At 37.5% G+C, this 25,670-nt stretch overlaps 1 protein-coding gene across 1 annotated transcript in view; it reads right to left on the bottom strand.

Moving 5' to 3' along the window:
- The window catches only part of gpc3 (glypican 3), a 106,205-nt gene that overhangs the window by 73,852 nt on the left and 6,683 nt on the right, over positions 1–25,670 (bottom strand). The window contains exon 2 of the mRNA XM_083561702.1: positions 20,521–20,682. Within this exon, the coding sequence (XP_083417828.1) occupies positions 20,521–20,682 (162 nt within the window). The remainder of the gene's footprint in view (positions 1–20,520; positions 20,683–25,670) is intronic.

Below are 25,670 nucleotides of genomic sequence, written 5' to 3'. Positions count from 1 at the left end.
GACTCATCTTGATACTTTCTAGTCCTTCAAGGGCATCTCTTTGTACCCGCAGATGCACATTACTGTGATCTAGACCTCCAGGTAGATCTAGTAACAAAAGACCTAAAACAATGCCTCTCTTAACATCCTAATCTTTAGGGGAGCCACTGTCTAATAAGTTAAAGATTAAAATCAATTTGAGGCTGACACTGACAGACATCAGGGAGCAGATCTGATGCAGTAGGTCTCGATAAGAGCAGCGCAAAGACAGAGAATTGTGGCAAAAGCGCTGACTGCCGAGAACAGCAGAGAACTCATTTCTGAGTAATGGATGAATCCTAAAATTCTGATGGCAACCTCCAGCAGTGCCTGGTAGGACATTTGTATCTAGTTCCAAACAGAAATCAGACACCCATTCTCTCTTTCTCTTTCTGTAGAACACCTGACAGAAGGGATTATACTACACAAATGATACACCTTACCTGTTTTAAAATTCAACTCTAAAGCATAATATGTTTTTAATGTACTTCTTTGTATAAATATGAGTTCTAAGATAGCACCACCATGGAAAGCAGATCAACTGTGCATTACCCATGATGAATAAATATATATTATATACATAAAGAATCACCCATATTGTTAATTGTTGTGTGATCTAATGTGAGTATAATCTAAACACTCAACCTTTCACACACTGACTTCAATTCTAGATTACCTGCAATATTCATACACAGGTAGGAGCTCTGTATAGAGCTTTAATTCATTTGTGCCTGTTCGAAAGCTGTTCCGTCTGCACGGCTGAGCACTAATGAGGACGGTGAAATGTTAAACCCAGCAAGCAGCTTTGGGCCAGACAGAACATGATCAAACACAAAATCTCCCAGCTACCTCCTGCTGGACATTTCAATCAACCATACACACATACAGCAAGGGAGAGACCCAGTGAAAGAGTATGTCTGAGAAACAGATCAATACTCCAGACGAAGGCTGTACCTATGTGGCGCATTTATTTACTCGCAAGCCACTGTTATTCTGAGCACCGTTTAGAGAACTGAGTAAGTTTATATGTTGGTGCTTTGGTGTGATTGCTCAGTCCTAAGAACTAGCTGGTTTTGTTATGTGTGCACTGAGAAGATAAATGCAGTTAAAAGAGGAAGACAAAAACATGTATTGTGTAATTAGGCTGGCTGTGATCCAGTCAGTCGGCCTCCCTGATCTGACCACCTGTTGGCACACAGAGCTGTCTGAGGCAGGTTAATTAGACAAGCTAAAGCAGCCAGAGATAGTAAACAGATCCTGAGCTAGTCACCAACTAACAAGAAGATGCACTCAAACCCCCACACCCAAACAGTCATGCAGATCCTCCCACTACTCCATCATCACACAAGCACATAGCCACATACTGAGGGAAAGCAGACCCAGCAGCACCTGCTAAATCTGGCAGTGGCAGATTAAACAGAGGAGTGAATTTGCAGCTGTCTAGTGATCAGCTGCAGACTGGCATAAATTCAGTTTTTCAACACAGCAGCACAGCTGACTCATTTGCATAAATACTGAAAAAATTCTGCTTAGGTTATGTCTGAATGTGATGCATTCAGCAGTTTCCCTCCTGTCAATACCAGCCGACCAGTCATTTTCCATCAGTAAAATTGAGTGAATTTTTTGTGGTTAGGATGCGGCGCTCTCACCGCTGCGGCCCGGGTTCAACCCCCGGTCAGGGAACCAACCCCAGCCATTAGGGTTGCACAAGCCTTAGTGCTGGTCCCAAGCCCGGATAAATGGGGAGGGTTGCGTTAGGAAGGGCATCCAGCGTAAAAACATGTGCCAAATCAAACATGCGGATGGTCCGCTGTGGTGACCCCTAACGGGAGAAGCCGAAAGAAATTGTTGTTGTATGAAAAAGATACATTTTAATGGAAAATGTTATCATTCATCAATAAAAAAATATTTATCATTCATCTTTACTAACCAATTTGTCATGGTTTGAGTTCAGAGTCAATTATGGAACACTAGGTGCAAAATTGAAAGATGGGAGAACTCAAATCCAGGGCACCACAGACATTTCACAGTTCACACCTGGGGGGAAATTTAGCATAGCTAATCTTTTGGACAATGGATTGAAAGGACCAGAAAGAATCCCAGACTAAGATTGATCACCAGATACTTGAGCGATGAGACAGCAATGCGGCTGTGCGAGATTGGAGGGCGGAGCAGGATGGAACGAGCGGTAAGAAACACCTGCAGCTGATGAGACCAATCAGTGCGCTCTGTTTCAATGAAGAGGAGATTTAGACGCCAACCTCCGCCACCAAGCAGAAGGGTCACCGAACGGTGACTAAGCGCGGGCGGGCGCCGGTGAAAGACGTGCCGGCCGGCGAGTACACTCGGGTGGTCGCTATTAAAAGGCGTGCCGGTCCGCGGGGAACATCGGGCCAGCGCTAAAGAGAAAAGGCGCGCCGATCCGCGAGTAGCCGCCGGCAGACCTCAGAGGATGAACCGCGAGAATGTGGGTGAGCCCCGGCGTGAGTCCTGCATAGGAAAGGGCTTTTTCCTCCAGCGCGATACCAGTGAATTTGTTATATAGACACTTGGCGGTTGCAATGCCAACCATGAGACTTCTTCCAACCAAAAGGAATAAAAATACATGGAAATAGAGTAATTGGACGAATCAGACAAAAAAAGGGAAGAAGATAGAAAGAGTACATGTTGTGAGTTGTCTGTTTGAATACAAAAATAGAAATAAGTGAGGGAAAGCAACAGAATACAGACAGGCAGACAGAATAGATAAAGGAGCCAAAAGTAAAAGCAAGAGGATGAGTGAGTTAGAGTGTGTGCAAAATAAAGCTGGGAAAGAGGCAGAAGTTTCATTAAGATATCCTCAGGCTTGGAGAGACGTGAAGCTGCTGGACAGCGAGATAAGTGTTGAGAACTGGGTTGAACGTGTCGGACAGTGCAGCATACAGCCAAAACACAGCCTGCAGCCAAAGAAGCAGTTTGAATACATGAAACTGCCTGAAGGCAGACAGCTAGTGAGCAGTCTAACTGATGAAGAGGACATCAATAGTCCCTCGAGCAATACGCCCTGCTTTTCCTGTATCTATCCTGTCCAAACATGCCTAAGCACTGATGCTCATTCAGGACCATAGTGCAACAGTTTTAACTGTATCATTAATTTACTCAGGTAGAGAATTCATTTGCTTTTAAACCGATGTTCAACCAAGCCATTTTAAAACAATCCTATTACTATTTACAACAAATCGTCCTGCTAACAATCCTACTTAGCACTAATTAGAAATATAGTTGCAGAATTACTCCAAAACCAGGGTCTACATTTAGTTGTTAATCTACATTAAAAACTGTTTTCGGTCTTTGCCCTAAAAAAGGCATTCTAATAGATTTTTCACACAAACAGTGGCTGAGGGAGAAAAATAATGCTGAGAGGCATTTTTGTTTTCATTAACAATGCACGCTTAGGAGTTCAGAATAGTGTGCATACTTCAAACACTTCCCACACACTGTAAGACCCTAGATGCTTCTCTGAGCCTTAGGTAGTCAGACCAAAAAAATTATAGCTGTAGATTGCAAGCAAGTCCAGCCATTGGCTCCTTATTAAAGTTTTGGGTATTACCACTCCTTGCATATAACGCACACATTGCAGGCTTTCGTGACCACCTCACTGAAGTGAATGTCAAGGGAGGGTGCTCTGCCTAATGGCTTTTGATTTTTGGCCCTGAGGTGACAAATTAATGTGACATTAATGAGGCAAGTCACAGTAGAACAGAAACTATTTCTCTAGAGTTTCTCTCCTTTCTACCAACACCTCATGTTAAGCATCCAGAGGGCTGAGTTAACATTCCTCCATCTAGTGACTGCTTAACAAAAAAATCAAGCTTTCGCACCAGATTCCCCATTCTGTTTTCTTGCTTTTACACACAAAGGCCAAAAAGGCAAAGCTAAGCATTTGAGCTGTGAGCATGGGAGATATCACTAAAAACAATAAAACAAAGGAGAAAAAAACGGAAACTGATGCAAACAGACCTGCTGAGAAAATGTAGTATGGTGCTCTGTAGGGGCTTTTACTTGAGCTCCAATACCAAAGAACAATTACTCAGACACACACACACACACACACACACACACACACAGAATTGCCTTAAGCAAGGACAGACAGAGACATGACTCACTGCCTGGCCATCAAGGTAAGATGATGTGCAGATGGCACATACACACATCACACTTCCAAACAGCTTAATTCCCTCCGAGGGCACAGGTGAAAATGTGGAGTATGTGTGAGACGTGTGTGTAGTGTATAAGTGTGAAAATGGCATTGGTAACAGATGGTGAAGTGGAGGCCAGCACAGACCAGAGCAGCATGATGGTAACAGGATGGCCAGTCGGCCTCAAGCAGCATGGCCACAACATAGCAGAAGCCACTCGGCAGGACACCGAGCTTCTTCTCACAGCTACAGGAAGCGTGGCCTCTCTCAACCAATCGCAATGCCACACACAGAAAGGAAATAAAGTGGTGGGTGATGGGGGGGATATATAGAGCAATGTTTTAACAGGTCTGATCTCCACATGAGGTGGCGGGTGTGAGGGAGAATGGAAATTAAGATGAGAAGAGGGTTAAAAAAAATGCAAAAAGACAGCAGGATAGGAAAGGATGAACATGTAAAGAAAAGATTAAGAGTAAAAGGTTGTGTCAGAGTTGATGCACAGAGCCATTTCATTCTCTAAAGTAGCATTGAATAATTTAGCCATAGGGTTAAGAGTGCAAGTGTCTAGAATGGTGTTCAGTCTCTCTATAATCCCAGGTGACATGCTCACATCATGCCATGGAGAAAATCTCCAGCAAGCCATTAAAACTACATGAACCTCTAACCTTTATGTGCCTTTTCTCATTCAGTATGTTAAAAATGGCAGGGCTTAGATGTTACAATCAACTAGATTAGATCTCATGTAGAGTTGTTACAGTGAACTAAGTGAAATCTGAAGTTGAACTAGGAGACCAAAACCAGTTTCAGCATGACAATGCTGTTGTGTACATAGTGAACTCTATGAAGATATGGTTTACATAAATGAGCAGATATTTAAACAACTACACTCCAAAATCTAGTGGAACATCTTCCCAGAAGAGTAGAGGTTATTATAAAAGTGGGATTATTATAAATGGGAACTAAATGTGAAAGGGGCTGTTCAAAAAGCACAAACAAATCTTAGGTATATGTTAGGTATATGCAAACAATTGTCCATATAGTGTAAGCATTGCTAATATAATTACTTATAATAATAATTAGGGCTGTCGATCGATTAAAATCAATCGTATGATGAGTTAACTTAATCACACATTTTTATCTGTTATAAAATGTACCTTAAATTAATATTTTTCAAGTATTTAGTACTCTAATCAACATGGGCATGGACAAATATAGATGTTTTATGCAAATGTATGTTTATTATTAATGAAACCAAACTCAACATAGAGCATGAAGACAAAATATTCTTTTAAATGTTTTAAGGAAACATGGCGTTATAAATTATGTAAATCATAAGGGCACCAAACAAAATTTGTGCTATGTTTCCACACGGACGGTTTTAATAGCCAGTTCTGTGTTTCAAGGTGGATTTTGGTGCTTGATTTGAGACTTGGTGCGTCATTTAAACAAATATAATTTTTTTTATATCTGAGTAAAGAAAGGATGTTGGAAATAAATGTGTTGTGTTGAATGTTTACATTTTGCCTCACATATATATATATATATATATATATATATATATATATATATATATATATATATATATATTATATATAGTTATTGATTCATAATTGTAATAAAAAAATTTGACAGCCCTAATAATAACATTAAATATTAAAGGAAAGTGTGCGTGGGGGGGTGGCAGTTGGCATGTAATGTACGACATAATAACCCATCTTTGCCATTTAGTGCATTAAAAATTATCTGCCAAGTATTACCCTGAAATTCTGACTTCACTTGACCTCTTGAGTGACACAATCAGCCCCCCCCCCCCCCCCCCCCCCCCAGTGCTTGAAAAAGTGTGAAGATGAGTGACAGGGTGATCCTCTGAGAACCAACATGCACTGCTCTTCAGCCCAGCAGCATGTTCAGCCTCAGTAAACAGCTAAAGTGGCAAAAGATCCTTAATAATTAATGGAGGGAAATTCCCCTAGCCCACTAAAGCTATGGCCACAGCCCATGCCCTTAACACTTACCTCAGCCCACCATTTGTGTAATCAGCTGTCAGTGACTGCTGACCCGAATTGAAAACAGTGCTAACGATAAACAATATTTAAAGCAGAGCAGAGGAGTTAGCATAATTTAATGTTCAGGTTCAAATATCAGAAAAGACTAAGACTAAGGTCTAAGCTCTAGTGATTAGTAATAGAACAAAAAAGCAACAGGTATTGCAGTTATAGAAAAAGAAAATTAACAGGAAGGTGCTGTGATGCTCCAAAGTTGACTATTTACCAATTACAGCACATGCTGTTTTATGCATCATGTACTACAGCAGTTGCAAGTTTCAATTTATTAAAGATTAACATAGTGTATCATAGGAACCAAAATGTAAAGATTCCACTATGAAGATTTGAGATTCTATTATGTCAGAAAACTTTCAGACCAGTAAGCGGACACTGAAATCCCTGAACAATTCTGTTCAAGAATTAAACAATGTCTCAGTATACACATAGTTGGCTACTGTGTTAACAAACCTTAATGCAAAACATGTTCCTTTTTTAGACAGATTATTAATAATCCAATGTGGGGGAAAAAGCATTACATTCAATTGTGAAAATTAAGATATAAACATTGCTTTTTCTTAATGTCTCAATAGCTTAAAATGATAGATATCTCAGATAAAACCGTGTGTCAATTGGTTACTGAGACAATGTTTTCAAGAGGGATAATGAAGCACAGACTGCAGAAGAAAATCAGAAAACTACAGCATTCTCTCTGTATACACATCATGCACATATTTAACAAAGTCTCCATATCTTCACCCTCTTTTTCTTGTGCTGCATCTGTGTCAGTCTAGAGGGGAATGCATTATGAATAAAAGGGCACTCAATCTGGACAAAATCAATACTAACATGGTTCACGTTAACTGCATCAGCACAGGGGACCCTGTTTGTCTGCGCTGTCTCGCTTCACCACACACACACCCACACCCACACACAATCATCATCGTCATCATCTTTAGCTAAGACACCATAATAGCATGCCGGATGCCTGCTTTTCACCAAAGATTCGATCTCACCCTTACAATGCAGGCGTTCACAAACAAGGACAGAGAGGGCAGCAAACTATTTATCCTCTTCCCTTTTATCCCTCCATCAGAATCCATCATCAGTTAGGGTGTCTGACTGCTGCTGTCAGGAGTCAGGATCATGAAGACAGAGGGTGATTGGGCATGGCGGACGCCTGCCTTCATCGTGCCAGTTAGTTCCAGGTTTGCACTCTGAGTTCAGTGTCAAAGTGGGCAGAGAAGCCAACCAGCATCTATTAAACAAGCTGAGTCGTTTTCAAACAGAACTTTAAATGTAAGGAGTGAAAAAAAAGAGATTTCCTTCTATCAGAGTCTCAGGCCATTGGTTGCCTTTTTACATCTTGCATAAGATGTTTAATTATGTATAGTATGAATGAAAAATATATTGAGTAGATTTTAAATATATGGGCAGTTCAGCGCCATGAGATGGTTTTCAGTGCCAAGGTTAATAAGATGTACACAAATATCCACCATTAAAGGGTGCCTTTAGGAAATTCCCTTGGTGTAAGCAATAAGCTACAGAATGCAAAAAGTTAAAAGTATACAGTACGTGTAGCAACACCGGAACCTGGGCATACTTTTATAGCCATGAACATGGTTAATAATACAGTTAACAGTGGTAACCATTCATTCATTCATTCATTTTCTCCCGCTTATCCATAATTCGGGTCGCGGGGTCAGCAGTCTAAGCAGGCCCCTGCCCTCGACTGCTGCCCAATCCTTACAGCACCATCCCTTACGGTCCCTCCTGCAGGTGGTGAGCCCACGGGAAGCAGTGGTAACCAACTGTATAGTAACTATGCTTATATTGGGAAGCTGCTACACTGTGTATAACTGCGTAAAAAAGAAAAGCTAAATTTTATATCGCCATACAGAGTACTAAATCTTTGTTTAAATTAACTTTTAAAGGATTTATTAAGATCACAAGCCAATATTCACCTAATTTACTGTCTAAAAAACAAACAATTACATTTATTAAAGAGAGGGTTAGAAAATAATTCTGTGAAGGGAGGGTCAGGAAATAATCTATTATTATTATTTTCAATTCAACTATAAGAAGCATGAAATGCAAGCCACATACATTTTAATACTGTATAACTAAATAAAGAAGAAAAGAAACACTGCACAACACTGTAAAACATCCTGTTTGTCCTTTCTGCCTTTATTTAATGTTGAACATCACAATAAATTGTTTCATTGTTATAGTGAATAACTCAGCTTTTGCCTCCCTGGTAATTTGGCTGCTGGTGTACTTTCCTGAGCTATGGTTTAAATAGAAATGCTAATGCACCCCATGCAGTGTTTGACTGCACTATCAACAGAGAAGCAGCCGCTGAACTTAGAGAGAATAAAGCAAATCAAACGGCAGACGGACAATTACACACACGAACACACAAAATGCACAGAACAGTGGGTATGTTTTTTTTTCTTTTTTAGGCAGATAGCACAAATGGGAATATTATGCATGGCAAAGCATGTGATGATAGCCAGGTGAGATAAGCAAAGAAGGGAGGAGCAGATAATGTTAATGAAGGATTTACAAGTGTTGTTGGAAGATTTGCAACAGGGCCACCACTACATGGTCCAATGACAGAACTGGGACATACTGAACAACAAGAAAATTGGGATGGTATTTTGATGTGAAGCTCTCCTGTGCAGACCTACAAGCATAGGTGAGTGCCAGAGCTAATCTGCATAAAGTCAGAGGCAATAACCATTTTCCTGTATTATGGGACATTTGCCCCTCGGCTGTGTCTCTGGGGCTCTCTCCATATTTCACTCTCACCATCTGCTTCCTCGGGACTCCAATCTCCTGCTCCACTGCTCCCTCTTACTCACAAACCACAAACATCCAAACTACGTGCTATTTCAAGGAATAGCTGCTATGCCACAATCAATGGAGTATTCCTTGTGGAATTTTTAATAGACAGACAAGCACCATGTCTGAGAGATGAGGAATACCAGCACCTTCACTGCAGTGTCTTGAAGTCTTTCATGGTCAGACATTGAAATTAATTTGTATTTGTGCCAAAATGGGCTATATTTATTTTAAAATAAATATAGTATATAATAATATACTGAGAAAGCAGTATAAAAAAGCAGTCAAATTCTAGACAACCTAAAGATCATTCAGTTGTTGTAAGTCTGAAAGAGTCCTTAAATGGTCTGGTTATATTGGAAACCATTCCAATATAACTTCATTAGAAAGCCAGAAAACTGAAGCAGTGATAGTGTTCATATTTCAACATTGCCACATTTTTACTGTAAACCCCTTAAGCAAGGTGTTAAGCTTTTCAGCTGCTTGTCTGTATCCTGTTTCATTTGTTAGTAACTTAAAAAAAAAATAGGTATGCATGTTTTATATATTTTTATCATTTATATTTTATTATTATTATTATATATATTTTTAGTTCATTTGTGCTTAGAATAAAAGCTCAAATAAAAAGTGTTATATAAAATAATAGTGCATACAGTATACTGTTTATTTTGATATGGATTGGCAACCCACCCAGGGTATATTCTTACTTTATAGCCAGTGTTTCTGAGACTGGCCCTCAATCTACTTCATTTCTGACCGAAATAAATCTGTTCATAATGATGAATAAATATTAATTAATTAATTAATTAACAAAGGAATGAATAAATGAACGAATGAATAAATGAATGAACGAATGAATGAATGAACTCTCTATATAAGAACTAAAAGTGGTCTTTGTTCGTCATATTTTGCAAAAACAGTAGAAAAAACTATTACCTAAACATGCACAGGTTAAATTTATTTTTGTCCCCATAAAATAAATCAATACACCTAAAAACACTCATCTATACTTTTAGAAAAAGGTTTTTGGCTAATTAACAGTTCTACATTTTCAAATAGGTACTTTTTCTGAAAAGGAAAACTGTTCTCCAAAAAAAGACATACTAAAGAATCTTAATACTGCTAAACAGAATCTGCCTAAAGGTACGCAAAATAAAATTTTATCTTTATTAAATAGCTTGGCTTACTGCAATATGGATAACATCCCAGCCTGGTCTAGGTGTCTCCAATTACAAAAACAACCATAAAGTGACTGAGTTGGAAAACTAATTATAATTTGATTGCAAAAGATGCCATAATGACCGGTCTATTCATGCTCATCAGGCAAACGATGCACGAAGGGCTTGTTTGTGAGATGACACTGCCGCTTTCACCATCATTAAGCTATTAAAGTTGCCTCAGGCGAAAAAAAAAAACAGCTTCAAAAACCTTCATGTCTGACTGTTATTGGGTTACGGCAAAACTTCCATAGAGAAGTAAATTATTCCAATGAATGAGCGAGACATGCAATATAAAAAATGAGTATGTTTGCAAAATGGCAATAGTTCCAGAAAAAAAAGCAAAGTCTGGTCTTATGGATATGCACTAATGAGGATAGAACATGATGTGCATTAGGGTTCAGGTCATTACTGTAAATCTGACAACACATTAACATTGAGAGGAAAGATGTCTAATTGAAAGAAGTGTGACTTAGTGTGTAGAATGTCTGAAGTAAAGGTTTTTTATAATTAAAGCTAATTCAGTGGAGAGGGCAGAGGGTCAATGATGTTCGCTGGTTATGAGGTTTTTAATGAGATCCATATATAATCATATGCACCAGGGTTACTTAAACACTATAATACCCACTGCCCTGAACAGTCTCGAAAATTTCCTAAATACAGTTATAGAAGTTGGCACGAAAGACCACATATGAAGCTCCACATTCTCCCCACTAAACTTTCTATATAATCTATATCTCATCTTCTCCACCTGCGTTTCCACATCCACTAGTTACTCATGTGCTTTAACAGCTCCTCCTAAGTAGGATGTGTAGACCACCCAGCAGCTTGTGTGCGTTCCACATGACAGATAGTAAATGTTAGGAGTCTCAGGATTGAGACTTAAAATATTTAATGCATTGGGTTTTCGGGTTAAAGAAATGGCAATTTTGAAAAAAGGTGTTACAATTTATGTCTAGAAAAATTTAGGTCTTAACACAGAGCCTACCTTGTAGAATGACAGAGATTTGCACAGATTCAAATTTAAGACACAATCTTTGGAAAATAAAAATGAGCTGTACGTCCTGCAGCTCCATAATGTATGCTGTTCTACAGTAGTAATAGAACATTGTGTATACTACATTGTGGCCTGTACTAATTTACTTGCTCTTTACATTCTCACAGCTATATTGATACCCGATTAATATAATAACTAATTAATATAGTTAACAGGTTTAAGAGCAAATAGCTCAATTGTTGGAAATGTGATCTACTTACATGGTTTTGGATAGACATATTTGTCTTGCATTTACGCTCCAAGAAAAAATTTATCTAGTGTCAAAAATAATTCTCAGCATAAACAAAGCAAACACAGAGAGGCTATAATAAAAGTCTTTAATATGGGAACTAAAAATCTTTAATATGGGAATTGCATGCTGACTTGGGCTTTTAATGAATAAAAGGTGTAAATTAATCCTGTCTTTAAGCAGCTTAACAAAGTCTTGAGCGGCATAAAAATCCTCAAAGACTCAGCTACATTAATTAAGCTGTCAATCACTATTAATGACATGTAGGTTATGAAAAAAACTGATTAAGATTATAATCTTTAATATTGAAGTTTTTCTATTATCACTAATTAGCCAGTAATTATTCTTTTCAGATCATTTATTTTAATAAGCATATTTTTGTATAACATATTATAAAATATGCTGTTATATATATATTTACATAATTTAATAATTTTAAAATATGTTTTTATTTATAATTACCATAATACAATATTTAAACATTTTATTTAGTAAAGAGTAAGTCACTATTATGATGACAATTGTATAGTGAAATTATGGGGTTTGTATATATATATATATATATATATATAATTTATTTATTACTGATAACTGATGCATTGAGAAGCTTCTCATTTCTTAAACAACCATGTCGGAAGACACATCTTTTTGGTCGTGGAAAAGATGTTAATCTGTTTTCAGAAGGGTCAAATTATTGGCATGCATTAAGCAAAGAAAACATCTAAGGACTGCTGAAACTACTAAAATTGGGTTAAGAACTGTCAAAAGCATTATAAAAACTGGAAGGATAGTGGGGAACCATCATCTTCAAAGAAGAAGTGTGGTTGAAAAAAATCTTGAATGATCGTGATCGGCAATCCCTTAAACGTTTGGTAAAATTAAATCGTAAAAAAACAACAGTAGAACTCACGGCTATGTTTAATCCTGAATGTAAGAGCATTTCCACATGCGAAAGGAACTCAAGGGATTAGGACTAAACAGCTGTGTGGCTTTAACAAAGCCACTTATTAGTGAGGCTAATCGAGGAAAAAAACGGCTTTAATTTGCTAGGGAGAATAAAGATCGGACTCTGGAGCAAAGTAAGAAGATCATGCAGTCTGATGAGTCCCGATTTACCCTGTTCCAGTGTGATGGGTGCATCAGGGTAAGAAGAGAAGCAGATGAACTGATGCACCCATCATGCCTAGTGCCTACCGTACTGGGGTTGCTGCAGTTGGTCAGGTCGAGGTTCAGCAAAGTTATGTGCCCAAAGAGTGAGGTCAGCTGACTACCTAAATATACTGAATGAACAGGTTATTCTATTAATGGATTTTTTCTTCCCTGATGGCACATGCATATTCCAAAATGACAATGCCAGGATTCATCGGGCTCAAATTGTGGAAGAGTGGTTAAGAGAGCATTAGACATCATTTTACACATAGAGGGCACACTGCAACTCCAGATGGTAATAAATGTTGTGACATTGCAGAAGCTAAATGTGGTTCAATGAAATATTAAAGTGTGTGACTTATTTTTTGGACTGGCAGTGTATATATTTATATGTACACCACCATGCTTGAAAACTATTTTCTTGGTACTCCTCAACAGGTGTCGCCAAACATGCTTGACACCATCTGTGCCAAACAAGTTTATCTTAGTCTCATCAGACCACATGACATGGCTTTACTAATTCATGCTCTTGGACAAGTTGTTTTCAGCAAACTGTTTGTAGACTTTCTTGTGAGCCAGCTTCAGAAGAAGCTTCATTCTGAGACTACGGTCTGACTCAAACTGACTTGTTGCAGTGTGTGGCGTTTGGTCTGAGCACTGACAAGCGGACCTTCCACTTCTGCAACCTCTAAAGCAATGCTGGCAGCACCCATGCATCTGTTTTTGAAGCCACCTTCTGCACCGGATGCACAGCATGAGGATTCACCTTATTGATCGACCTTTGCGAGGTCTGTTCCCAGTGGAAACCGTCTTGGAAAACCTCTGTATGACCCTGAGCAATGTGTAGTTGCAGGGTGTTACTGATCTTCTTATAGCCTCGGTCATCTTTGTGGAGAGCAACAATTCTTATTCTCAAATCCTCAGAGAGTTATTTGCCATGAGGTGCCATGTTGAATATCAAATTTTAACTGCTCTAATACAAGATACACAAATGTGTATGGTCCTGGCAAGCAGACAAACACATTAACATGATAAATAGGACATGTGGCTTTGCATGGTTAGATGACATACAGCTATTATCACTTAGAGTGTACTCACTTTTGTTGCCAGTTATTTTTATATTTTTGGCTTTATGTTAAGTTATTTTTTAGAGAACAGTAAATCTGTACTGCTATAAAAGCTGCACACTGATTACTCTAAAATATATCTAAGTTTCTAAAGTTCATTTCTATAGTATTGTCTCTTGAGAAGATATACTAAAATGGTTGCTAAAATGTGAGGGTGTGCTCACTTCTGTGAGATTCTCTTTCTAATTCTAAGGTAAGGTAGTTAAGTAGGTGTGTGCAGTTGTAGTGTCTGAGCAGTCTGCTATAGACATGTAAAAATGCATACATACATATATTCTACTTTTTACACATATTTGTCTATAGCAGAGAGAATAAGTGTAAGTAAATATATATTAATATATATATATATATATATATATATATATATATATATATATATATATATATATATATATATATACTAGCTGAAAGTACCCGTGCTTCGCTACGGAAGGCAGAACGCTAAGCAATATGGCAATAAGCAGTAAGCACTGAGCAGGACTGGATGATCAGAGATCAGAACGTAACGTCAACAAATAACGTACTACCCCTTTGTAGTACCGAAACAGGGCAAACTACTTTGAATATAAACATCTAACATGTAATAAGAAACAATGTACTAAGTTTCATTAGGATCCGTAATGTTATTTCAAAGAATTTACAATGCGTGAGAAATCGAGTTTTTCGTGAGTTAGCCGCGATCCAGGGCGAATTTTTCTAAACCCTTTCTAAGACCCAAGAGGAAGGTATGTTCCAAATTTCATTGCAATCCGTCCAGTGGTTTTTGAGATTTCGTGATGAGTGAGTGAGTCAGTCAGTGGTATTTGAGATATATATATATATATATATATATATATATATATATATATATATATATATATATATATATATATATATATATATATATATGTGTGTGTGTGTGTGTATATGTATGTATGTATGTGTATGTATATAAATATATATATATATATATATATATATATATATATATATATATATATATATATATATATATATATATATATATATGTATATACAGTGAGGAAAATAAGTATTTGAACACCCTGCTATTTTGCAAGTTCTCCCACTTAGAAATCATGGAGGGGTCTGAAATTGTCATCGTAGGTGCATGTCCATTGTGAGAGACATAATCTAAAAAAAAAAATCCAGAAATCACAATATATGATTTTTTAACTATTTATTTGTATGATACAGCTGCAAATAAGTATTTGAACACCTGAGAAAGTCAATGTTAATATTTGGTACAGTAGCCTTTGTTTGCAATTACAGAGGTCAAACGTTTCCTGTAGTTTTTCACCAGGTTTGCACACACTGCAGGAGGGATTTTGGCCCACTCCTTCACACAGATCTTCTCTAGGTCAGTCAGGTTTCTGGCCTGTCGCTGAGAAACACGGAGTTTGAGCTCCCTCCAAAGATTCTCTATTGGGTTTAGGTTTGGAGACTGGCTAGGCCATGCCAGAACCATGATATGCTTCTTACAAAGCCACTCCTTGGTTATCCTGGCTGTGTGCTTTGGGTCATTGTCATGTTGGAAGACCCAGCCTCGACCCATCTTCAATGCTCTAACTGAGGAAAGGAGGTTGTTCCCCGAAATCTCGCAATACATGGCCCCGGTCATCCTTTCCTTAATACAGTGCAGTCGCCCTGTTCCATGTGCAGAAAAACACCCCCAAAGCATAATGCTACCACCCCCATGCTTCACAGTAGGGATGGTGTTCTTGGGATGGTACTCATCATTCTTCTTCCTTCAAACATGTTTAGTGGAATTATGACCCAAAAGTTCTATTTTGGTCTCATCTGACCACATGACTTTCTCCCATGACTCCTCTGGATCATCCAAATGGTCATTGGCAAACTTAAGACGTGCCTGTACATGTGCTGGTTTAAGCAGGGGAACCTTCCGTGCCATGTATGATTTCAAACCATGACGTCTTAGTGTATTACCAACAGTAACCTTGGAAACGGTGGTCCCAGCTCTTTTCAGGTCATTGACCAGCTCCTCCTGTGTAGTTTTGGGCTGATTTCTCACCTTCCTTAGGATCATTGAGACCCCACGAGGTGAGATCTTGCATTGAGCCCCAGTCCGAGGGAGATTGACAGTCATGTTTAGCTTCTTCCATTTTCTAATGATTGCTTCAACAGTGGAAATTTTTTCACTAAACTGCTTGGCAATTTCCCCGTAGCCCTTTCCAGCCTTGTGGAGGTGTACAATTTTGTCTCTAGTGTCTTTGGACAGCTCTTTGGTCTTGGCCATGTTAGTAGTTGGATTCTTACTGATTGTATGGGGTGGACAGGTGTCTTTATGCAGCTAACGACCTCAAACAGGTGCATCTAATTTAGGATAATAAATGTAGTGGAGGTGGACATTTTAAAGGCAGACTAACAGGTCTTTGAGGGTCAGAATTCTAGCTGATAGACAGGTGTTCAAATACTTATTTGCAGCTGTATCATACAAATAAATAGTTTAAAAATCATATATTGTGAGTTCTGGATTTTTTTTTTAGATTATGTCTCTCACAGTGGACATGCACCTACGATGACAATTTCAGACCCCTCCATGGTTTCTAAGTGGGAGAACTTGCAAAATAGCAGGGTGTTCAAATACTTATTTTCCTCACTGTATATATATACAGTGTATATAATGTACCATTTTAAAATACTTAAAACATTTATTATTTATTTTGATGTAGTATTATGCGCATTGTGTAAGAATTAGGATTAATATATCAGTATATTGCACAGGGAAAGGACTTAAGTAGACAGAAATAGTGCCCTTGGAAATACTGCAACATTCCAAATGACATGAGCTTATCCACGAGATTCTTTGAGCTGTCATTGAGGTGACCAGCGTGTGGGAGGTAGTGGAGGCATGAGTGAAAGAGTGGAAGTAATGACTGGATTACAGTTTATTCAGGATCCTGGTGGCCAGCAGGTAGAAACTTGTTCTTTAGCCTGCTAGCCCTAGATCGAATACTGCAGTACTTTCTGCCTGTTGACAGTCTGATAAATAGTCTGTGGGCTGTGATGATTTTGTGAGCCATCCTCTGTCTGAGGAAGGCTCACAAAATCATCACAGCCCACAGACATCCATATTGTGTGTGTATATATATATATATATATATATATATATATATATATATATATATATATATATATATATATATATATATATATATATATGGAAAGACATGTCCAATATGGATGGAGGTTTGTTGCCAGTAATGAGTTCTCCTGACTGTCTGAAGTCAGAGCTCTCAGAGCTCTCCTGGCTGTCTAAAGGTGCCAAACTAGGCAGTCATGCACCCAGACAGGATGCTTTTGATGCATGTGTTGAAAGTGGCCAGAATATTAGGGGGTGAAAAACCGAACTTCCTGTGCTTTCAGATATGTTACACAACTCCCATTGGAAAATGTACTTTATATTTAGGGGACTTATGCCCATTTATTGAAAAGCAGGTTTCCTCAAACTGCTTGTCAGTGCCCATGGGCCTATTTTCCCGATTTCCAAAAAAAGTTTGAAAGCTGTGTAAAATGCATATAAAAACAGAATGCAATGATTTGCAAATCTTATAAAAACATATTTTATTCACATCAAAGAACATATAAAAAACATCAAAAGTTTAAACCAAGAGGATAAAGGAACTCTTTAAAGAAAAACCTTACCATTTTAAGAAATAAAGTTCATTTTAATTTTCCAAAAACTTGTGACGGGGCAACAAAAGGCTGGAAAGTAAGTGCTACTAAAAAGAAACAGAGAAAAATTATATTATATTGGGAAGTCAGTAACATGATTGGGTACAAAAAGAATCTTAGATGGGCAGATTTTCACAGAAGTAAAGATAAGCCAATTTCAAAATAATGTTCCTCAACATAAAATTGCATCTACAGTATATAACATCATCCAAAGATTTAAAGAATCTAGAAAAATCTCTGTGCACAGGGACAAGGGAATAAATCAATATTGGATGCCTGTGATCTTTGGACCCTGAGGATGGACTGTGTTAAAAACAATCACAATTCTGTAATGGACATAACTGCATTGGCTTAGAAACACATCCAGAATTTAGTGTCTGTGAATATAGCTCACCATGCAATCCACAAATGCAGTTAAAGCTGCAGAAGAAGCCATGTGTGAACCTGATCCACCATCTTCTCTGGGCCAAAGCACATTATAAATACACTGAGGCAAAGCAGAAATTTGTTCTGTGGTCAGACAAATTGAAATGGATGCCACATACTCCAGACTAAAAAGTAAAAAAAAAACCTGCATCTTTTATGGTATAATTTGCATCTATACCAGTCCTGGGCTCCTGAGCAAGGCCCTTACCCCAATAGCTGCTAAGTTGTGTAAATGAGATAAATGTAAGTCACTCTGGATAAGGGATTCCTAAGGAATGGGCAACTTGCACATCTCAAGTTTTAGAGCAACATATGCTTCCATCCAGATGACATCTTTTTCATGGAAGATCTTAGCAAGACAATGCTAAACCACATTCTACATCTATTACAAATCCATTACTTTGTAGTAGAAGAGTAACAGTGCTAAACTGGCCTGCCTGCAGTCCAGACCTTTTACCATTTGAAAACATTTGGTGCATCATGAAAATAAAAATATGATAAGAAAGACCCAGGACTGTTGAGCAGCTACAAGCTTATATCACATATGGGACATATAGGACAACAATCCTCTTCAAAAACTCCAGCAATTGGTCTCAGCAGTTGCCAGTCCTAATTTGGACTGATCTTAAAACAAGCGGGAATGCCATGGCCGAAAACGTTTTTATGACATGCTGCAATCAAATTCAAATATGTGTATTGTATTATTATTAATGGTACATTTCCTCAGTTTAATATGTTGATATGGATTCTATTTACTACTGTGCAGAGATGGGAAGTAATAAAGTACAAAAACCTTTTTTATTTTTCTGGTATCATTACTTTACTTCACTATTTATATTACTTTTTTACTTTCCCTCATAACATACAAAAATATATGTACTTTCTACTTCCTACATTTTTAAACCAGGCTTGTTATTTAGTGTTAATCTGTTTGGTGACATGATCAATATTGTTTCTTTTTTTCTTCTTTGCATTCCTGATCTCCTTTTATTTTTATTATCTCCTTTATTCATTAGATAACAAAATTAGAAATTCTCTTGTATTAATATATTAATATGATGTGAGGTCCTGTTACCAGCATGACACTAAAACAGGTTGTTGTAATGGCTACTTTTTACAAGTCAGAGCCCAAACTTCTTTACTTTAACTTGAGTGAGAAAGTGTAGTCAGTACTTCAACTTTTACCAGAGTCTTTTAAAACATGAGCATCTGTACTTCTGCTTGAGTGAAGGATGTGTGTAGTTATGCCATCTCTGCTACAGTGAATAAAATGTGATTTCTTTTTAATTTGCATATCATTGCATTTTGTTTTTAAGTTTTATACAATGTCCCAACTTTTTTGGAATTGAGGTTATATAAAAGAGACTAAATAAGATTTTGAAATCAGCTGTATTTTTGTTCCTAAGCGCAGTTACTGAACAGACACCTCTACCTGGAAATGTCAAGAAAACATTAATTTGTCAAATATAACTGAACACTTAGTAATTAAATGGTAAGAACATAACAGCCAGTTTATGTGAAAGGCTAATCATTATCTTTATATTTACTCTTGCTCTAAATATGCCCAAGAAGATAAAGAATAGGAAAACTGAAAATCCTGTAAAAGCGCGTCCTTGTCAAGCTTCTACACGTCTGAGACTATTGTTCCTTTTTCCAGGTCCTCCTAATTAAGTAGGTCAGTTGAAGTCAGTAACCTTGCCTAAGAGCACTGAAATAGTATACACTGTATGCTCCACCATAGATATTTATGAAAGAGAATGAAAAAATGTAAATCACGCTGTCTTGGACTAAGAGGCTTATGTGTTGTATCCAAAATAAAGGATACAGTGTTCCTAAATCCAATAAGAGCAAAAAGACAAGAGCGATGAAAACCTGCAGTCCTCAGAAGTGTGCCATGATGCAAGCGACTTGTCATCAGATCAGTGGGAAAGTCTCAGTAACAGAGGCTCCTAACTTTTATGATTGTTTGACAAAGTTGACTTCAAAGGAATGAATCTTTAGCCGTGTTTTGCGGCAGCATGAAAAAGCCAGGTTGGTTGGGGAGGGGCAGCAGGGGCTCATGGGAGTGAAGGACGAGAGAGTAAGGAAGATGCTGGAGTGGAGAGGGGAAGCCCTTTGATCTGACTCAACAGCAGAAAACTACAAAAAGATAAAAAGCAATAGGGAGAGGAGCAAAGAAGATTGCAAGCAGGGCTCACTTGCTATTCCCTGAAGGATGGTGCTGGGGCAAAAAAGAAGAGATAATAACAGGCCTGTTTTAAAGATTCTGAGGCCTGCTTTGGGAGTTTATTCAGGCCTGCCACTGAAGCAATTTGCATTGAACTGCATTCCTAAGTAGACAAGGGTCCAACCACCACCAGTGCCTCTAACATTATTAGTATAAAGCAATTACCTGAGACTACGGACTCATACCACATAAGATAATTTGTTTAAGTGACAGGTCAGTGGATCCATTATAAGGTCTTTTTATGTGCATTAACCTGTAAGATAGCCTACTTGACAATCCCTAACTGCTGTAACTGTGTACTAAAGTGACTGACCTTGAAAGAGGGCCGCGTTCTGGATGATGAGGAGTTTGAGCTGGGCACTGCTGGCCTGCAGGTTTGACTCCAAGTTCTGTTTAGTGGTGAGGAGGTAACGCTCTTCCATTTTGCGAGAGCAGCAAGTGAGGCCTTTCGACTGACATACTTGCAGGTCTGAGCCTGTTAAAAAACAGAGAGAGAAAGAGAGATAGAGTTGTTTGTGTTTCATCAGTCATAATAGGTAAATAGACACTGCTGCTGTAATGTTCTGTACAATCCTCCCGAGACACTGTTTGTCTAATGAGACAGGAGAGCAACAGCAAATAGTATGTTTAAAACAACCAAATCCTTAAATACGCAATATAGACTTGAAATTGAAACACAGGTGTGATTTGTTAGCCAAAACAAATATTAACAACCTCATACATGTTTTATTAATGTTGGTGTATCAACCAAATAGAAAAAAAAAAAACAATATACTGTATATAGGCAGTTCCATATTCACATACATGCACAAATTGTTTGAAAGTCCTAGAGAATACTCTGCACTCTGCACTACGTTAATGAGCATGCAGGACAATCTTTTCTGTTTTCTTACTGCAAATGTTCCATCCCAAGAGTCGCATAGACCTTAAACCACTGTTTCATCAGAATAAAACCACCTTCTATTTAAAAGTGATTCATTAGCCTCACTGATACACCCAAATAGGCAGGCAACTAAGCATCCATGCTCAATCCAATACACAATGTCTAAAAACGAACACTGTATCCTATTTGCATCAACTCACTAAGGTCTAATTATAAAACAAATCATGCATGGCGTTTAGGCAGATAATCTCATGAGGTCTACAATCATGTATGGGGGAAAAAGGACAGTTTTACTGCAAAATTGAGGCGAGACAGTTAAAGTTGCAAATCCACTGCGCGGAAAAGAAAAACAAGGCATAGATTAATGTTGTGCCATGCTTATGTGATTTCTGATTTGTTAGATGTAAATAACTAGTTTATAATGAACATAATTAATATCTTTCCTTTCCCAAATGGAAAAGCTGAATCCATCATTGTTGTTTTGAATGTTGAACACACACACACACACACACACACACACACACACACACACACACACACACACACACACTTACCAGCATTTAAACTGATCGTAAGAAGAGTTGCACAGCGCTAAATGCTAGTGTTTCAGAATACATGTGATCAGAAATCAGAATCAGAAATAGCTTTTTTACCAAATATGCTTACACACAAGGAATTAGACGCATTATGAGCAGTATACCTGTAAAACTAGTTTGGTTTGTCCATTAATGGTACTATGAAGACCTCCAATGCAAAGTTGTCCTTTATTAGAGAGGGTTTCCAGTTAGAAATCTGAAAGCTATTACTCAATTTCTAATATAGATTAAGCCTAAGGCCAAAATATACAGCATCTGTCTTTCCTGTAGTAGAAATTAGGTGAATTCTCAATTCTTACTGCACAATAATTAATCAACTTCAATTGATTGTCTCGATCCGTATATTTCTGGCAATAGAACTTTGATAACATAAAAATATTAAGGTTTTGGGTTTTTTGGGATTAACTAAAAGAGTTTAAGTTCAAGTTTATTTCTATAGCGTGTTTTACAATGGACATTGTCTCAAAGCAGCTTTACAGAACTTACGAATTAAAGTGATTTATGTGTATTTATCCTCATGTCGGGTGAGAAAAAACTGTTCATTGCTGATATTTTGATATTTGACCACATTAAATGTAGGAAACATTTAAACAATTAAAATCATGACATACTGAGGAAAAAACATCAATTTGAAAAAAGAAAAAAAAAATGTTTTTGCGAATGCATACCTCACACCCTGTGATAATGTGCAGAACTAAAATTTTTAATGACCTTTTAGTCTGTTTATTCTGTTTATTCCCTTCATTAATTCTGTATTCAGCACTGTCGAATTTTACAGCATTGTTCTAAATAATTAGAGTACAGAGCAGTCCTGCAGCAAGTGTGGTCTGTGCCAGAACCGCATCAAGTGGTGCAATCCACTCATTTGTGTATAACCACTTATCAATAATTATTAAATCTATTCTTAAACAAATGAGAAATATCAATATTAAATACAACCAGATAGAAACAATAAACACTGTTGTATTAATTCAGACATGCACTGTAATCCTCCTGCTGTAAACTTGAGGATTGTTCACATTGTGCCACAGTGTAAATGTCAGTTCTACTCACACAAAAGGCAAGAGTGTCATGTTCTTGTAGCTATATGTCGAAAAGCAAACAAACCATGGAAAAACCTAGGGGGAAAAAATATCAATTTCTACTTGGCAAAAGGAAGTGGAAAACCAGAAAAGAATTGTATGAGAAAGATCTCACGCAGATGGATTATCTAAATGATCACAGTGATGGTTGATTTGTTGGCAGCCGTTGCAGTGGCCATGTCTACTTAAGGATCATAATTAGATTTGCACTACAAAGTTTTAGTGAATTAGACAGCATGTTAACAAAAGCTTAGTTCAACATGTTATACTGATCCAAACAGTGAGCCTCTCAGAAGGATTTGGTTTAAAAATGCTAATTCAAATGAATAGACCGTGTTCTGTTCAGAAACCCGACCCAAAAAATTTCCAAATTATAGAGTGGTAAATGGCAGTAGTACATTTTACATGAGGAGAATTTATTTTCCTCTCAAACTATAAACTCCATTGTGCAATAATTTACTGTTTATTTATCTCAATAAACGTTTACACGTTTTCAAAGCATTTCTATTGCAAATGCAGATATGTGACTTGTCTGTCTTTGAGCTGTTAAGGGGGTGGAACAAGACTTGATTTATGACACTATAAACAACCATCAGATCTGTCCAAATTTGTCACAGCGCACAAGGGGGTAAAGAACATAGCGAGATGAATAAGCGGTGTAAAAGAAGGAGGCTGGGGGGAGGGATAGGGGCAATGACACAGTTTAGAGAAGACAAAAGATATCCAGGTTGGTATACAGTCTGTGTGAAGCAACATCTAAAAGAACAGCACAGGTAACTATATATATATAGGTATTCCAGCACATGGGGCCACAGTGACACAAGATTATCAACATAAGTGACTGATGTTGACAGATGCCAACAGGCAGTAGAATGATAGATGGACAAGTCAGAGAATGATGGAAAGAGAAGAGAAAGTGATGAAATAGGTCTTTTGATGTCTACAAATTACTATTCAATCTAGCAGAATTATCTTTAACCAGTTTAAATACTGCTTACTGTCATTCAGGCTCACACACATTGTTCATAAATACAGTAAGACAGGGAAATGAAAATCTGGATGTGAATGTGGATATGCCAGCTGCTTACTATATGAATCAAAACTGGGTTATGTTTTTTTTATAAATAGTTTTAAAGAAAGGACCAAGAGCTAAACAAAGCTTAATTTTTTTAATCTTGCAGAACTAATTAATCACTTATTGAATGGAGTTTTAGTGTAGCACATATAACCCCTGACTTCAGACTACCAATGAACACCCAAAGAATTTCCAGAATCTTAGAACCTGTCGTGAGAGAGTTCACATCTTGTATCCAGACATGATAAAAGCATCTGCTTTTGTGCATAATTCAGAACAAGTAATTCCCAAACCTTGCCTTTATTTGTCCCATATCCTCTTCCTTTGCTAAAAGAAATACCTTTAGTAAGCCACAAAACAAATGTCATGGCTTTGGTTTTCCCCATGTAACTTTTATTATGCCAAAATCTAAAACAAAACATCCGACTAAAAAAAGCTAATCTTGTGAATTAAATATTAAGTAGAACTATATACTGTTGTGTGTGATTATAGAATAGACAGTTACCAAAATCAACATGCTGAAAATTGGAAGAAACCATCAAGATTCTTATATGCATATCCACCCTTAACACATGTAAATTAACTGTTACATGAAAAACACTTACAGATGCACATACACAGGACCACATTATTAAAACGAAAAATAGCAAATGAGAAGCTGCCAGACTGGCCAGCGACCGACTTTTGTAGTCACGCTGACAGGCTTAATATCCTAAATCAATACTTGCAAAAGATTGGCAAGAGATATAATCAAGTTAATTTCAGACTGCAGGGCAAATTTATTAAGCCATCCATAGCAGACTGCATGCTGATAAAGAGCAGGTATGAAAGGATGAAGAAAGCAGGCAGATCTGGTAATTATCAACAGCAAAACAGACAATTTCTGCCTGCCTTTCGTGTGGAGATGATAAATGTATTTCATTAGAAAAGTTTGGAGCAGAGAGGAAAAAGTGAAGGCCTATGGGGATAGATTATTCCCCACAGAGACACATGAACAAAGACTGTATCATACTGTCTAAATAAAGCCTGCTCATGGGGACTGATGGTAAAGGATGACACTGTACATAGACAGGAAGGAGAAAGCGTCTGCATAAAGTCTTACAGATAAATCATCTTGTCTCATTGTTCACAGTGTACAATGTTATACTAGATCTTATACTTTACTTTTACAGTATTCCACTCAGCCTTCCATAGACAATAACACTGTCAGGTGTAACCAACACCCCCCCCACCCCCCACCCACCCCCAATCCTCCTCAGTTTTATTTTAAACATCCACCACCTTCTGTTTCTTCACAGTGAGCAATATGTCCCCGTGAGCACTCACTGTCTCTACACTGCATAAGAACAGCTAAATGTGCATGTGGTGCATTATTAAAGAACACCTTGGCAAATCAACAACTTCCCTGTCAGAGTTAATTAACAAAGTTCATTATAACTCTTTCTGACCAATGTTCTTCACTCCCTATAAAAGACACACTGCCATCATCTATGGCTTTTCTGAATTCCTCCAGCTATATAAAGTAGCACAAAAATAGATACATAGCCAATTTAATAGCATTATTAGCATAGAGCAATACCACCCTAAAATGTTTTCAGTTTAAAAAATCAACTGAGTATAAGAGCATTGTAAAAGTTGAATATTTTATTCGATGAATAAACCAGGACAAAAAATATTTTGATCAAGGTAGTATGACTAATATACTACTTACTTTGATATTTTGTGTTTGGACTCTGTAATTTCTAAAGGGCAATGTAATAAATATTACAAACAACTATTTGTGGGTCCATATAAATGCCTAAGTAGAGCAGATATTGTTAATAACAG

The sequence above is a fragment of the Silurus aristotelis genome, assembly GCF_946808225.1.
Source record: "Silurus aristotelis genome assembly, chromosome: 14".
NCBI lineage: Eukaryota > Metazoa > Chordata > Actinopteri > Siluriformes > Siluridae > Silurus > Silurus aristotelis.
This window is presented reverse-complemented; position numbering and strand designations above follow the sequence as displayed.